General features: G+C 32.2%; 2 protein-coding genes across 3 annotated transcripts; both read left to right on the top strand.

Annotated features, from left to right (window-relative positions):
• LOC104712588 lies at window positions 6,248-7,431 on the top strand. Its single transcript, XM_010429514.2, has one exon. It carries the CDS (start codon window positions 6,375-6,377, stop codon window positions 7,218-7,220), a length of 846 nt encoding a protein of 281 aa, XP_010427816.1. The 5' UTR covers window positions 6,248-6,374; the 3' UTR covers window positions 7,221-7,431.
• LOC104712587 (beta carbonic anhydrase 4) lies at window positions 10,721-16,055 on the top strand. Of its 2 annotated transcripts, XM_010429512.2 has the most exons (10): window positions 10,721-10,861; window positions 11,460-11,543; window positions 13,063-13,127; window positions 13,499-13,639; window positions 14,157-14,205; window positions 14,518-14,634; window positions 14,762-14,815; window positions 15,237-15,325; window positions 15,421-15,526; window positions 15,632-16,055. In XM_010429512.2, the coding sequence occupies exons 2-10, from the start codon at window positions 11,490-11,492 to the stop codon at window positions 15,797-15,799; spliced, it is 843 nt and encodes a 280-aa protein (XP_010427814.1). In that variant the 5' UTR covers window positions 10,721-10,861; window positions 11,460-11,489; the 3' UTR covers window positions 15,800-16,055. The 2 variants fall into 2 exon arrangements, with proteins under 2 accessions (XP_010427814.1, XP_010427815.1); XM_010429513.1 differs by lacking the exons at window positions 10,721-10,861; window positions 11,460-11,543 and adding an exon at window positions 12,851-12,960.

Here is a 16,095-nt window from a genome sequence, read left to right as displayed (position 1 = left end):
AAAAAAAAAAAAAAAAAAAAAAGAGTGTCATTTGGCTAAAAAAATGGTTGGTGATGTTTTAAGCCTCGCCGATCATATTCCACTAGGAGTCCCCATTTGAAATTTTTTCACATGAATGTTTTGAATCTTCGCCAAAAGGTATTAAATCATCTAGACATAATTGAGAGAAAGCATATATTGAATGGTTATGTATCAGTTTCTCAAATCATTTTCTCCTCATATATATATGCTCGTTTTTAACGATCGTCCAATATTACGTATGATTTATGTTGTAGCCTTCGGACAAAACGGTGTAAATTGGGTTAGGTCTTTTTCGGACAACTTATATATATATCTACCAAGTGAAATACTCGTACCATGGACAGATCTTGTTTTTGCTTGAAATAAATTTTCATTCTTGGAGTTGTTGTTACACCCACCAAGAGAAGACATTTCAAGAGTCTCCTCTCCAAGCTTGTTGACCCACAATAGCTTGGTCGAAGCATGTAAAATATCAAAACTCAACGACTTCTTTCTACTTATACAAGCTTAAGATATCCTATCCCTGCCACCTTGTGAATTTTATTTCTATGTTTCTCAATAATGTTCCACTCAATAGTCCATCAATGCTATTTGTAAATTTTCTTGCATAGATCTTTTGATACTTCGAATAGGATGATATAACGTACGTATATACATGACCATCGCAAAATAGACTTCCTAAATCTTGAATCTAAAGGAAAAACACAAAAATCTTTGACCTACAATATTTTTATAAAATTTTTAAGTTTTGAAGACGTGAATGTATAACGTACAATCTTTTTTAACTCTCTAAAACCTAATAGTGTGCAAAAATGTCCAACTGCTCAAAGAAGTTGAAGAGGTAGATTCTGACTTATATAAAATTGATATTAGGCTAGTGCAAGCAAATGGTCTGTATATATATTATTGCTTGATTTTCACGCATATAAAGTCGTCGACAGAAAATGTCAAAGCTTTCTTAGATTCTATTAAAAAGAAAATTTATTTGTTAAAAGTTGTTGTGATATCTCTTATCCGAAGTTGTACAAACCAAATGCCTAAAAAAGCACCGTAACAAACAAAACAAAAAACCGAAGACATATTCTCAAGCCTTAGGCTATGAATGGCAATAAGTTTTTCATTGGTTTTTAGTTTTTAGATTTTGGTTTTTGGATTTTTGTTTTTAAATTTTTGGTTTTTGGTTTTTGCTGTATATTTAAAAATTAATAAATTAAAAAGTCAAAAATAAAAATTTACGCTGGAAAAAAAGGTTTTCCACAAAATCTCAAATTTATGGTTTTTAGTTTTTCTTTGAAATTTAGAAAAACCACTTAAAAACTAGTTTTCCTAATCTTTAGGGAATCCAATTTTTGAAAATCTTGAATGGTAAAGAAATAGATTTTCAAAAAATCAAAAACCAAAATCAACTTAAAAACTAGTTACCATTCAAGGCCTTATGCATTTGCGGCGGCTTTGGCCTTTCAGCAACCAAATTATAATCTCGTTTCAATTCAACCAAATTACTAACAAACAGAACAAATTATTGTATATAAAGATCTGTCGGATTATGGACTTTATGTAAACCCACATGTGTGGTGGACAGCTTCTCTCGATTTGTCATTTTTATTTCGGATAAAGATTAGCCACCAAATTTCGTGATATGATGTATTATACTATCATTTAATTAAGATATAAAGTCTACTCGAGAAAATGATATGTCTTAATGGCTTGATATCTAGGAACCATATTAACCAATAGTATTTCTTTTAGATATATCAGTATCCAACCAGTAGAACCTACAAAGATGAGTATGATTTAACTATTTTCTTACGATTGGGACGTTAACTTTTATTCGTATAGTATACATGTTAACTCATTTCTTGTATGCAATTCAACATTTATTATCTAAGACCACAAAAATCCGATAAACGCGTAATTAGTTTAATACGGACGATGTTGACATTATATCCTTGATGTCCACGTCCTAACTATCTTCTCGATCATCAAGTAATCATTTCTGAATTTAGGCACAAGCATTAATTCTTCTCCTTATACAAGATTTAAGCTAAGAGCTCTTATTTATCATTCTTTCCGTTTATGTGAAGTTGTGAACACAAGTACATAAATCATCATTCTTCGTTAATTGCTTGGTAATTATATTATTCACTCGCTTGTTTTTTGTGAAGTTCTCTTGTCATCCACAAGTAATTCACACCGGGTATAAGATAAACAAGGTGTGTACATGAAAATTAAGATACACTTTAATTATTGATGAGTAATCAAAATACAATAATCTTTTTGTGTGTGTGTGGTTGGCATAGGATACTAATGTTTTCACCTAATGGTAAATTAAAACGTCCCTTTTAGCCAATTACGAAACACCTCTCCGGCAATAATGCGTTCCATTTTCTACGAATAATAGTAAGACACTATTATGATGCGATTTTTTATTTTTTAGTGTTTCAATATTAACTAATACAGTGCACGATTGAGAGTGAGTCACCAACGAACCAACAGCAACCAATTCCATTTATGCCACACCATAAATGAAACAATACACTGCCTAACACTATTTGCCACTTCATTCTCACAACTCTTGGTCGGTTTGTTCGTAAAGTTTGTGGATACTTAATGACCACGCATGTGGCATATTTGATCGGAAGATAATAGTATGAAATATGCTCCACACTCCCCCAAAACCAAATGTTATAATAAATATACAACTATGTTTTCCACCGACCGAAATAGTAAACTGTTTATCTTATTTCGATTTTTTCCCTGATGTTTTTCCTTTTCTTTTTCAAGGCTATTGCATAGTCTTTCCATTATAATATAAATATCGTCTACATTTTATTTTATAGAGAAATCGTTTTACATTGTTATTTCCATTAAAAATTGTAGTAAAGAATAAAAAGGTAAAATCTTCATTAGAAAATAAATATTTTATTATATAAAACTTGATGATAAAATTAATAATTAACAAGATCGTGACACATGTTACTTATATTGATAAAATGTTGACATGTGTCAATTCTAAATTTACTAAAACATTTAAAAAACCATGTGTCAATTATAAATTTACTAAAACATTAGAAAAAAACTAAAAATTAAAAAGTAAAATTTCTAAATCTATTGTAAAAAGGAAATATACTAGAGAATTTGTTAGAAATTCCCCTTTTATACAATTACAACATGTTAAACTAATGTTTAGAATTTTTAGTATTTGGAGTTTATGGCTTAAAATTTAGTTATTTTATACATAGAAAATGAATATTTTTAAAAATGGACTATATGGAAAGGTATTTTTGAAAATCCTCCAATATACTAACTATCAATATTTGTTTATTTTTTTAATATTTTAATTTAATTATGTTATAATATTTTTAGATTTTAGTTATATTATTTAGTTAAATTTGATTTCTTATTAGAAGTTCTTGATGATTTTAAAATATCGTTTTATATTATTTAAAATTTTTTTCTTTAGTTAAGGATATTTAATATCAATGTTTGGTTTTTCTTAATTTTTTTAAATGTTGCAGTTTTTTAAAATAATTTTTTAGTTTATATTTTATATCTCTAAATTATCTAAGACTTATATATAATCGTGCTTATAATTTCCATTTTTTATTTTTATTGTGTCAAATTAACTATCTGTCAATTTCTCAAATTTTATTGGGTTGATCATAAACTCATTGCAATCATGTGGATATTTCTCTTTTTATATCCACAATATGTTTTGCGTAAAAAATTTAAAAGAAATATTTTGTGGTTATACAAACTGTCACAAACAAATTTTAGTGGTGAAAAAGAACTACATCAAATTGAAAGTAAATGAACAAAAATTAGTTTAATTTGTTCACAAGTCATTTTATAGGTGGTGATAAAGAGCAAACGTTAACAAAAAAATATTTTTGGATGTAAGAACATATTTTTAGTGGTAAAACATATAGTAAAATTGTATGTAGATTCTAATAAGATGACGTTTTGACGGGTTAACTCCATGCAAAACATGAATAAGTTGCGGAACATTTTTGAAATTTGACAATATTGGTCTTTGGTTGACTAGCTACTTCTCTACTTTGTTTTGGGTTTGACCTTCCATAATAATATTCGTTATGATTAATGTTTGAAAAAAGTTTTGGTGACTGATAATATAACTTTAAATTATTACAATAACTATAATAATAATTTTAAAATATAAAAATATAAAAATATAAATTAGTGTATTAAAGTAAAAACTTATCTTTAACTACGAATATTTATATATTTATTTCTGGAAAATATATTTTATTAAAAAGTGTTAATATATTCTTTTAAAATTTTATTTTAGTAGATATTTTAAAAACTCGCTCGATGAGCGGGTCCTAACCTAGTTGTTATAGATAAATTATGTCTATTTACTAACTATCACAGAATACAATATGATACGTGGAAGCCAAATCACAAAGGAGTCTCAAGAAAAAACTCGCTTCTCATATCAAGCCAAATTAAAGGCATGCAGATCACAAATATTCACATTTAAGTAACACAAACATCCTCTTNTTTTTTTTTTTTTTTTTTTTTTTTTTTTGCAAACAAGTAACACAAACATTTTTTTTTTTGTCAACTGATATTATAAAAAGTTGGAAGGATACATGGTAGAATTACAATTTAACCGGCAAAAAACAAGAATATTCTCGGAATCTAAAACTCAAAAGAGGGAAACTAAGCCGGCGAACAAACAGAAATTCCTGGAAACATAAAACGATAGCAACACAAACATCTAAAACAATAAACCACCGCAGATCAGTATATCACTACATATGGGTAATTCTCTGTAGCCTTAAACTTTCCGAAGTTAGTTATGACTTAAGTAACTAACATTAATGTTGTAGAAAGTTAAAATGTAGTTAGTTTTTTTTTTTTGGAACTAGTTTTGAAACTGTAAAAACTGTTAGTTGACTTGTTTCGATTTTCTTAGGTTCAAAATTAAATACAACCATTGATATTTAAAAGTAACGTACGTGTAAGTAGATCTACGGTATACCACATGTATATTATTATCACAACTAGACTTTTGAACCCGACAAAACCAATGTGGACCGAAAATCCAAAAGCCTACGAAAATATCCCAAAGATATCCAAAAAAAAAAAACATAATCGAAAGTTTCAATCGAAAATTAAAGAAAATATCTACAAAGGAATATCTAAACCAATTTGAGAACCGTAACAAGTGTTACAGAACTTAGAAATCGTATTTCATGACCCGGGCCGTTATAAATTCTGCTAATCGCCTACTCGCGTTGACCATTAGACACATTGGTCAAGATTCACTAAAGGCATAGAATAAAGTTGTTATATGTAGGTCAACTTCTCGAACACAAGAAAACCAAGTGAGAGCTTCTCGATGATTTCAAACTTTTTTCTGCAAAGGTCAACACGTGCACCTCAAGCCACCTTACACGTCAGTATACATGTCAGGACATTGAACAAGTCCTGGTTCGGGTCGAACAAAGTGGTTCTGTAACAAGATAACTACGATTCTACCCCTCTGTTGTTAATATCGATCGTCAGCTTCTTCTCATGTTCATTTGCCCATCACGCCATGTCGTCATGACCCATGACGCGCTTTTACTTCCAATCAGCAAAAAGGGAGATAAGAGGAAAATGCATTTGAAAATTCTAATATTCTTTTTTTTTTTTTTCTCTTTATCAACTGGTGAAATGTTTTTATAATAATTTGTAGTGAATAAAAGAATCTAACTTGTGTGTGTTTTGTATGATTTGATTGGAGGAAAGTCTTTTTTATTCAGATTTTTGTTCAGCTAAAACCCAAAGTTTTCTTTTGTCTATGTAAATTCTTTTATTTTTTCTGGTGAAAGGGGTTATATGCTAACCCATCTTTTAGATTATCTACTTTGTAATGTATCTATGAAGGTAAGGTTGATTGATTCTAATTACAAGAAAGCCTTCAATTTAGTTTTGTTGTTCTAGAACCTAAATTCATTCAACGCAATAACAAGAAAAATATTTAGATTTGTTGTTAGATGTGGATAAAAATTGATTTTAGTTGTAGACCAATTTATCAAGTGAGCTTTGACCGGAGATTAACGACGATATTTGACCATATTATTTTAAGTTTTTCACAGTCTCATCAAAAAAAAAAAAAATTAATACAAAAAATAGGAAAAAGAAAAAGAAAAGGAGAGGTGTTAAGATTTGGGAGCTAATTAATAAATAATATCCCAAACCATATATAAAAAGAGAGCAAAGGCTTCACCTATTTTTATCAAATCTCAACAATACTCTTCTCTTATTTTCAGACAAAACAAAAGAGGAAAAAAAACTTTTTGTGTTGTGTTTATGTGTTTTGAGATCTGATTGATAAAAAAAAGATGCAAGTTGTTTCTCCTTCATCTCCGGCGCAAAAGTTCACCGGAAAAGAGAGATTTCCAGAGCTTTTCGGTAAATTAAACAACGATTTTGGCTCCAAACTAAAGATTGGTTCTACAACAGAGCAAGAACATAGAGATCATCATAATCTTGAGAAATCATGGTTCAATCAGAACAAGACCAAAGCTGAATCTGATGAGGAAGAAGAAGGAGAAGAGTTCTCATTCGCAAGTGTAAACGCAGAGAATTCGCCAATAACCGCAGAGGAAGCGTTCGAAGACGGTCAGATCCGACCGGTTTATCCTCTGTTTAACCGGAATTTTTTCTTCGACGATCCAAAGGAGGAAACTTTACGTTCACCTCTCAAGAAACTCTTCGTTGAAGCCACCACCACCACCGCGGAGGACGAAGAAGAAGAAGATGAGGAAGAGCCGATGGGTCCGTATTGTTCATGGAAAGGTCGTACGGTGGTTGAAGCATCACCAGAGACTTGTCGGAAAAGTTACTCAACAGGGTTTTCGAAGCTATGGAGGTTTAAAGATCTTGTTTTGAGAAGTAACAGCGATGGTAGAGACGCGTTTGTGTTTCTTAGCAGCGGGAGAGATGGTGACAAGAACCAATCAACTTCTTCGTCTTCGTCGGTGAAATCAAAGAGAACGGAGAAAGAGAAAGAGAAAACGAAAACGGAGAAGAAGAAGAAGATGAGAACGAAGTCGGCACATGAGAAATTGTATACGAGAAACAGAGCAATGAGAGAAGAAGGTAAACGAAGATCGTATCTTCCGTACAAGCATGTTGGATTCTTTACTAATGTCAATGGTTTAACAAGAAATGTTAATCCTTTCTGATCATTAAACCGATCTGTATCAAATTATCTCTCTACCGACAAATCTTATGCCTTTGTGTATATAATATCTAACCTTTTTTTTTGGGTACCTTTTGTATTATAAAACGGACCTTCTTTTTTTTGCAAGTAAAAAAAAGTGAAATTTACTTATTAAATTTCTCAATGTATCCATTTGATTTGATATTGTGGATAAAGAATGAGATTCACCGATCCTTTTATGTTGTTTGCATCTAAAAGATTACCCTAAATCTTTTTTTCCACCCTCAATCTTTCTTTAGCTATGAAAGAATGTTTCACTCATTTCATCCAATTTCAGAAATGTATAATAGAAAGTAGTAGTTTTTTGGTCATGTCATGTAATCTATACTATGTACTAACCCGCGGAGAACCAAGGGCTGAACATGTTTTTAATAAAAATTTGTAGTAATTTATTTTATTATAATGGTATTTATAATAATTTTTTTTTTTTTGAACAACCATATGTTTCATTCTATTAAAACAGAACAGAACATACAAAGGAAGGAACAAAGTTTAAAACATAACAGAGAGAGGCAATCCCCAAAGCCAAGACAACAAAGAGATAGAGATAGATAGAGATAATCGAGATTGAAATCTTGAGAGCTGTGAGCCAAATCCTAGTAATGGTTTTGGAACCTGTGAGTTCAAGCAAAATCGATGCAGCTTCCAAGAGCAAGTCGATGGAAGAAGAGGTGACCACTGTCTTATATCGAAGACCAAGTGGTGTTGAAATAATCAAAGCTGAGATGCTCACCGGGGTGAGGATGTCTACCCGAAGGATAGCTTTGTCATGGGGTCGAGCAGGGTTGAGGATACTCTGGTTGAGAGTCAGTAGCGAGTTGAGGGAGATGAGTGAAACCGATGCAAGTCTCTGGAAGTTGTAGTGGTAACACCCACTCCATGGATATGGGGTCATAATGCCACAATACTTCAAGAGGTTCGGGGATAAGGAGTTCACAAAAGAAGCTAAAACCAGGAAACACAAGCATAAAGTGTGGAACCGTGATATAAAGGGTGGATCCTCTCTGCCATGAAAATGGTGATCAAGAATTCCACACAGATTACACATACGATGAGACACTTGAAGATAGAGCACAAAACTGGGCTTCAAACGAGAGTATTGATGCAAGGTAAAGGGATACTTAAGGCTCACCAAGGAAGCAAACAACAGGTGCGAAATAGACATGTAAAGCCACAACAAACCAGGTGGATCCTCTCTGCCATGGAAATGGTGATCAAGAATTCCACACAAGATGTTTACAAAGCTACACACGGACAACGGAACAATAGACCTGAGCTTCATAAAGGGGGATGGGTTCTGGGGTTTAGGTAAAGCTTGGTAAATCCAGATTTTAAAGTCAACAAACAATGTAACAAAATGAGCAAGTACCATGGTTCCAACAAAACCTTCGGACATCCAAGCCAAACTAGCTAAATGGGTTCTTTGATGCAGTCTTCGGACACCAAGGATAGCCAAAGAGACTAGATAAGGTCGATAGGATAACAGGGGGTTATAGAGTGAGAACCTGGGCTTTTGAAGGTTGGACAAGATCTTGCAATCAATGTGGTAGTCCAGTAGCAAAGGTAGATCTGTCGAGCTCCGAGGGTGTCTGGGATTCAAGGCGGTAGTCCATAATTGGAGATAATGTAATGCTCTAAAAGATTCCTCACCAACCGTCGTCTCCGTCTCCGCCTGCCAGGGCTCGGGTGACTTTGTCGTAGAGAGGGCTGTAGAAACGATTACCATTCCGGATCTGGAGTTAGAAGCGCGAAGGGACATGAATTTCGCCGGTATTGAGGCTGGGTCGGGATTACAGATCGAAGAGATTGTCAATCTCCTCCAACCGCTGTGTTCGGTGATGTGCGAGCCTAAACCTGGATCTGATTGAGTGAAGCGGTTGCGCAAAAGTTGCAAAAGAAGACTCAAAAGGGGAAAAAGAAAATGAACAAGGGGTCTAAGGAAGCAGGGAAAGCAGATAACGAAAGCTAATGTCGAGATACCCCGACGCCGGCGAGCAAAAGTCCCACCGGCGTCGGAGAATTTTAAGGGTTGCGGCGCCTCGATATTCAGGCTTGGGAGAGAAAACTTAAGGTTTTTTTTTAACCTTTTTCACCACCAACTAACTTTTTCAATATTTGCTATTTCTAATAATTTATGATTAAAAATTTTAGCTGTTAATTTTTTTTAATATGGATTAGTTTTGATTCTAATAGATTTTTTTTTACTTTTCTACAATTTATTTTATTTAATGTATTCCCGATTTTCGTTTTTAATTAATTATATTTATTTAATTAATTTATTAATCTTAATTAAATTTTTCTAATGGCAATTGAATGTAAATTTTTACTTTCTATTATACATTTAAGATTAGTTTCATATTTGTACTTCCCCGTTAATATAGTAGGATACTACAAGTAAGTGTAATAGATCAATGGATTTATTGATTTTAATGACACGTTTTGATAGACCAAAGCATATATACGAACAAATATTTTTAGTATCACTTTGTACAAAATGTTAGATCCACAAGAATATTTTTAAAAGATGCTAGAATAATAAGTACGGTATTATATCTCTATCTAATTTGATTAACGATGGCCGCAGACCACATGTAACAAAAAAACATTATAGAGGTGGCTACAAATTAGTCGCTTTTATTTTTGATAGCTTAGTTTCACAAAATTCTGTTTACCGACAAAATTAACTGTTTAGATGTCGTCGAAGTACAAAACCACACTATTGGAACTTTGGTAGTGACAAGTGACAGCACAATCTGATAACCAAACTCAATGTCTCCTCCGGAAAACAAGATTACAACAACTAATGTAGCTGTATATGCCTGAGGCCCATATAAATAGTTGGGCCAAGAACAGGAATCATAGGCATGTGTAATCCATTGGTTCAAGCTGACGAACACCATTCAGAAATAGATAGTTTATATTCTTGTAGATAGATTTATCAAGCCCAATAATTTTCTGGTTTAGGATTGAAAAAGTAGTAATTAATAGCAGTATTGTTGACACAAAACGAACTTATAATTTATAGAATTAACAAGTTTGTCAATAATAAAAATTAGATTTAATTGATTTTTATACTAATAAAATTCATAATATTTACGTGAAAGCATATATATAGAAGATAATCTTCTACCATTATTTTAGTGTTTTCTCATGATATCAATAACTATAGTATTAAATATACAGAGATCTCTTATATCTGGTTGTGATTTTTACTAAATAAAAAACAAAAGGAAATAAAAAGAAGAAAACAGAAAAAAAAAGAACACATGGAAGAAGAAGAAGAAGTCCTGCTTCACTCACCTATCGCTTTCTCTATCCCCTTAACAGAGCTCCCCCACATTGCTCGAACGGTCGTCATAAATTCCTTGTTACCTCGAAAATCCAAAATCCCCATATCCCTCCAATCTTCTATCCAAAATAAACATACTATAAATTAAGATTTTTTTTTGGGTTTTTTTTTTCTAGTAATTATTAATAATTTTGATTCCCCAAAAAACGTTTGCCTCATCATCTTCGAACTGTTCCCACGTCCATAGAGTTTTTCGAGGAGCTAGAGAAAGAGCGTTACCCAAGTTGCTTCGTCTTCATTCTCTTAACACTTAGGTACTTTTATTTTTTCTTATCTCAATTTCTTTGAACAAAACCGAATCCATTTTTTCCACCAATTAAAAAAGAAAACACAAGAACTTCGTTTCACGTTCATGTTTGAAAAAGGAGAAAAGACGAATATATACAGTATGATATAATGATGTTTGTTTGAATTGTGGTTTCTTGACAATGAGCCCATTTGTTTTCCCAAAATAGGTTAAGAACTTAATAGTATAATAGAATAACACTTCGTGGCAACGAATATAGTCATATACAATAATGATTAATGGAAATGTGAATAGAGTCCTTCGGTCCTAATGAAAAGCCAGCTTGCGTTTCTTGATCATTTTAAGCCAAAAAAGAGTTTGAAAATTTCTATGCATATTATATAATTGGAACTAAAGAGTCAGAGAACCATTCCGGATTTAGATCATCTATCTATATTTTTTATATTTGTGCTGCATTATTTTATCTCTAAATATAATAAAATTACAAATCTGCAGTTATGAATATGCCGACGTGAGTAATCAATAATGTAGTCGATTTGTAAGTTACAATGTGACGTTTTATCAGAAGTATTTTTGTTTAAAAAGATAGGTGTTGGACTTGACAGGTCGCAAGGAGAACAGAAAGATATCAGTTCATGGCTCCTGCATTTGGCAAATGTTTCATGTTCTGCTGTGCTAAGACCTCCCCGGTATGTCACTCCTAAGCTATTCATATGTCAATTTATTTACAATTGGGTGAAGAAATCGATTTTAGACTATTTTAGTATTTTTTTGCACCAAATCATATATATAAAAGTGACGAAACTGATATCGAAAAAGTAATGATAGATTAAAAAAATGATGACGCGTAAATGCCAACTGGCGAGTCGGTTACTAAAAAAAACATGACCGTGTCATCCATCTCTCGAAGGCTTGCCTTGGTTGACTTATCCTTCTATGCCATTGGCCACCGGGCCTTCGGAAAAGACGCAGACCAAATTTGCTTTATATATATAGCCTTTACGGAAAGAAAGCCAAAAAAAACTGATCATTTGCCACGCTGCGTTTTGTTTACTTTAGAGATCAGTTTTATGGTCAAACAGTATTAACAAAGTTAATCTAGTAGTAGTAAAATGACTTATAGTATAATCAAGAAGATCAACATATGCAAAAAACACATATACATGTCATGTTATGTATAGTTGACTTATATACATATAATTATGATGAAAATTAATATCTGATGATTTAGGGGTATCTTGGCACTAGTGATGGCATGCTAAACTCATGCTTTCTCTAAATTAATATCTGATGATTTGTAAATTACTATTCGTATGAAAAAAGTTTTTCTCCCAAACCAAAAAAAAATTACAGTGTAACCCAAAATAAAAATTATTCTTTTTAATAATTGGGTATGAGAAACCTAACACAAAAACTGTACCACTACATGAAAAAATAAAGAAGTCAAATGAACTGTTGTAGTCAAATAATGTATAAACAGGGGTAAAACATTATTTTCTATAAAAAAGTTGCAAATTTTTTTTTTACTTTCTTATTTTTTTCTTTACTTTCAAAAAAAGCAAATGGATTTTTATTGAAAAATTAACCAGTACCACGGAGAATATATATATATATATATATATATATATACAGCAAAAGTAAATTATTAAAAAAGATGAAGAATATAGTAGAACCTAAAAATATATTCAAGCATATGTTTCATTCTTTTACTCCCCATACCATCCACAAAGACATAAGCACATGCTTATTCTCTCTTCCTCAAACATCAATCAACTTATTCACCCCCACACTATTAAAAAAATAGTTTTCTCAATCATTTTTTTATTTTATTTTAATATAATCTTCCCATTTTTGTGGAGTTACCTTTTTCCCTTGGATAAAACTTTTTTATTTTAATTTGGGTAAAAGAGTTTAACAGTCACACACAAACACACCAAATGGGGGAATAAGAGAGAGAGAGAGAGAGAGATCACAGGTCTATAAATACCTACTAGCCCAAGACTAATCCATCACAATTCACAACAACAACAAAAAAAGCATCATCTCTGCATTAACTGATTTTCACATTCTTCGATAAGGATTTCTTAAACTTCTCCCTCTGCTTTTGTGAGAAAAATCCCAAATTCATGAAATTCATTAGTTTTTTTTTTTTCGTTTTCGATTTCACCCAAATTAAAACTACCATTTTTTTGTTTTGTTACTATTTAGGAAGGAGACGAAATGGACACAGACTCGTACGAAGCCGCCATTAAAGGACTCAAGGATCTTCTCAGGTACGCCCACTCTCTCTCTTTCTCTGACTCAAAAAAGGACAATTATTTCATCAACGTGTCGGTCATTCCCACTGTTCATCTTCAACCGCTTTTTTTTTTTTTCCTTCCAACAATCTCGCGAATTCATCATCATCGTCGTGCTTAAACGGCAAAAATCAACGCCATCGTTATAGCATAAACTTTTGCGTTGAATCAGAAAAATAAAAAAGTTGCGTTTGTTTTTGATTTCCGCGTTTTTTGTTTTGATCAAAGAAAAGTTATGTAGCGATTTCATACACGTGGATTGATCTTAGCCGTTGATCATTCGATCCTACTTCTTTGCCTTGGGGATAAAGTTTAGTCACAATTTAATTATCTGTTTTTTGGTATAGTAAAAAAGCGGATCTTGGAAACGTAGCGGCGGCGAAGATCATAGCGTTGACGGAAGAGCTGAAGGAGATCGATTCAGACAACTCAGACGCGATTGCACGAATCAAGTCTGGTTTTACCCATTTCAAAACCGAGATATACTTGTGAGTATATATATCCTTTTTCTTCCTTAATTTTGTTATAAAAAAAAATTAGTTGTGACTTTGTGTGAGTATATACATACATACTTTATAATTAGTTATTTAAGGAAAAGGAATAACAATTCAATTCGTTTTGTTCTTCTGTAAAGAATTTTTCATGACGGTGAAATGGAATCAATTGGTCCGTTTCGGCTTTGAATAAAGTAAACACATTAAATGATAGGAATAGGAATAGGATAGTGCTCTATCTACTTTGTTTTTTNTTTTTTTTGTTTGGGGGGGGGGGGGGTATCCTTCTATGTGTATTACAGTTTTTTTTTTCATCGGATAGTGCTAATAAAAAAAGTTATTAAAAAGATGCTTAAAAAGCTTATTAATTTAGTCGGATCGTGCTTAGTATTCATAAAGATGGCTATAATGGGATTCAATTAGTATATGCAGTAACAGATACATATATACTGTACTATGAATTTTATAAGGTTGATTTCATTAAAAAAATTTTGATGAATGTTTTTTACAGGAAGAATGATGCTCTGTTTAATGATCTTGCCAAGGGTCAGAGCCCAAAGGTTTTTTTTTTTACTTTTCTCTCAATTCTCTCTCTTCAAAATTACTTTTTCTTTCTTCTTTGACTAAATAATACCTAAGAAAGACTAAGAGAGATTGGTTTAATAATACGAACAAAAGAGTATATGAATGCTTTAATCCAACGTCTGATCTTGACTTTTATCAATACTAAGCTAACGCAATTATTAAGATGGTCCTGTCTACCTTTCTTCTTTTAATAGATTAAAAGTTTGAATTTTTTTGTTTAATAAACTAAACAATTATAGAAATGTTGAAAATGATTTTCTAATGACCTTTTGTTGTTGTTGTTGCAGTTTCTGGTATTTGCTTGTTCGGATTCTCGAGTTTGCCCATCTCACATCTTGAATTTCAAACCTGGTGAGGCCTTTGTTGTCAGAAACATTGCCAATATGGTTCCACCTTTTGACCAGGTTCCAATACCCTAAGCCCATTTCACAATTCTTCTTCTTTATCATTTTACATCACACAAGAATTGTCTTCCCTCTACTATTATAAGTAACAACAACAACACATTGGCTTTGTGAATAATATTTTCAGAAAAGACACTCTGGAGTTGGTGCCGCCGTCGAATACGCAGTTGTACATCTCAAGGTACGTTTGAAAAATAGTCCTATTTTTTTTAAGGATAGACACTTTGATTAAGATTTAATAAGCTATAAACTTTGTTTCTTTCTAGTCAGTAATCACCCAAAGTTTGGCTCCTTTTTGATTGTGCTCATTATTTTATAAGTCGTTGTTGGTTATGTCATTTTGCTTGCACATGGTTTATTTAGTTAGTACTACTAAAAGTTGATGGTCTATCTAGTCACTGTGTTATTTGGACCCATCTCTCTCATCCACCAAACCCTCTTCTCCTTTTTTTTGCCACTTGGATTATCCTTTTTAAAGTAAAGTTGAATCATTTTTGGATAATGTTTGAGAATTGAAATGGGTCTTAATGCATCAAGTTGCAGCTACTTTTTTTATTCATAGTCAACAGTTGTATATATCAATATTGTTAATTTATTTGTAGGTGGAGAACATTCTGGTGATAGGCCATAGCTGCTGTGGTGGCATTAAGGGACTCATGTCCATTGAAGATGATGCTGCCCCTACTCAAAGGTAATTTACAAAACTGATTCATCTTGACTTTTTTGTCTTGAGTTATATGAATCAAGATCACTAACGCGATGCAAAAATCCTCTAAAAAATGACAGTGACTTCATAGAAAACTGGGTGAAGATAGGCGCAGCAGCGAGGAACAAGATCAAGGAAGAACATAAAGACTTGAGCTATGATGATCAATGCAACAAGTGTGAGAAGGTAATCATAATAATAATAACTCTTTGGTCTTTGCTCTCTGTGTTATTTTTATGTTAGAGAGACTAATGTGCCTTATTAAACGAATGTGTGTGTTACCTTGTGCAGGAAGCTGTGAATGTGTCGCTTGGAAACTTGCTTTCGTACCCATTCGTGAGAGCTGCAGTGGTAAAGAACACACTCGCAATCAGAGGAGGTCACTACAATTTCGTGAAAGGAACATTTGATCTCTGGGAGCTCGATTTCAAGACAACCCCTGCTTTTGCCTTCTCTTAAAATCAAGAAAATATATATATATATATATATATATATATATATATATAAACTCTTTTGAGATAAAAAGACACTTTGACTCATCTTTCTTCTTCTCTCCATGTTGATGATTCCTCTCCAACTCCTTTTGTTTCTTTTCCTTTTTGTTAATTCAACTTTTGCTGCTTCTATTTCAAAAGCTCAAACAATAAAAGCTGTAACCAAATGTTTGAAACTTTCTATATTTCGTGTAATTGATGTTCGAACAAAGATTTGAACTTTTTCGTTCTTTTTATTTACAGATCATATATCTCTTATGT

Source organism: Camelina sativa, chromosome 9, assembly GCF_000633955.1.
Source record: "Camelina sativa cultivar DH55 chromosome 9, Cs, whole genome shotgun sequence".
Classification (NCBI taxonomy): domain Eukaryota; kingdom Viridiplantae; phylum Streptophyta; class Magnoliopsida; order Brassicales; family Brassicaceae; genus Camelina; species Camelina sativa.
Note: the sequence above shows the minus strand (reverse complement) of the source record. Positions and strands in the feature narration are given on the sequence as shown.

What these genes read in the sequence shown, in the direction of transcription:
- LOC104712588 (XM_010429514.2), top strand. Translation starts at nt 6,375, where the DNA reads ATGCAAGTTGTTTCTCCTTCATCTCCGGCGCAAAAGTTCACCGGAAAA.
- LOC104712587 (XM_010429512.2), top strand. Translation starts at nt 11,490, where the DNA reads ATGGCTCCTGCATTTGGCAAATGTTTCATGTTCTGCTGTGCTAAGACC. An exon ending in TTCAAAACCGAGATATACTT is followed by an intron (nt 13,640 to 14,156) that starts GTGAGTATATAT and finishes TGTTTTTTACAG; the next exon opens with GAAGAATGATGCTCTGTTTA. An exon ending in ACGCAGTTGTACATCTCAAG is followed by an intron (nt 14,816 to 15,236) that starts GTACGTTTGAAA and finishes ATTTATTTGTAG; the next exon opens with GTGGAGAACATTCTGGTGAT.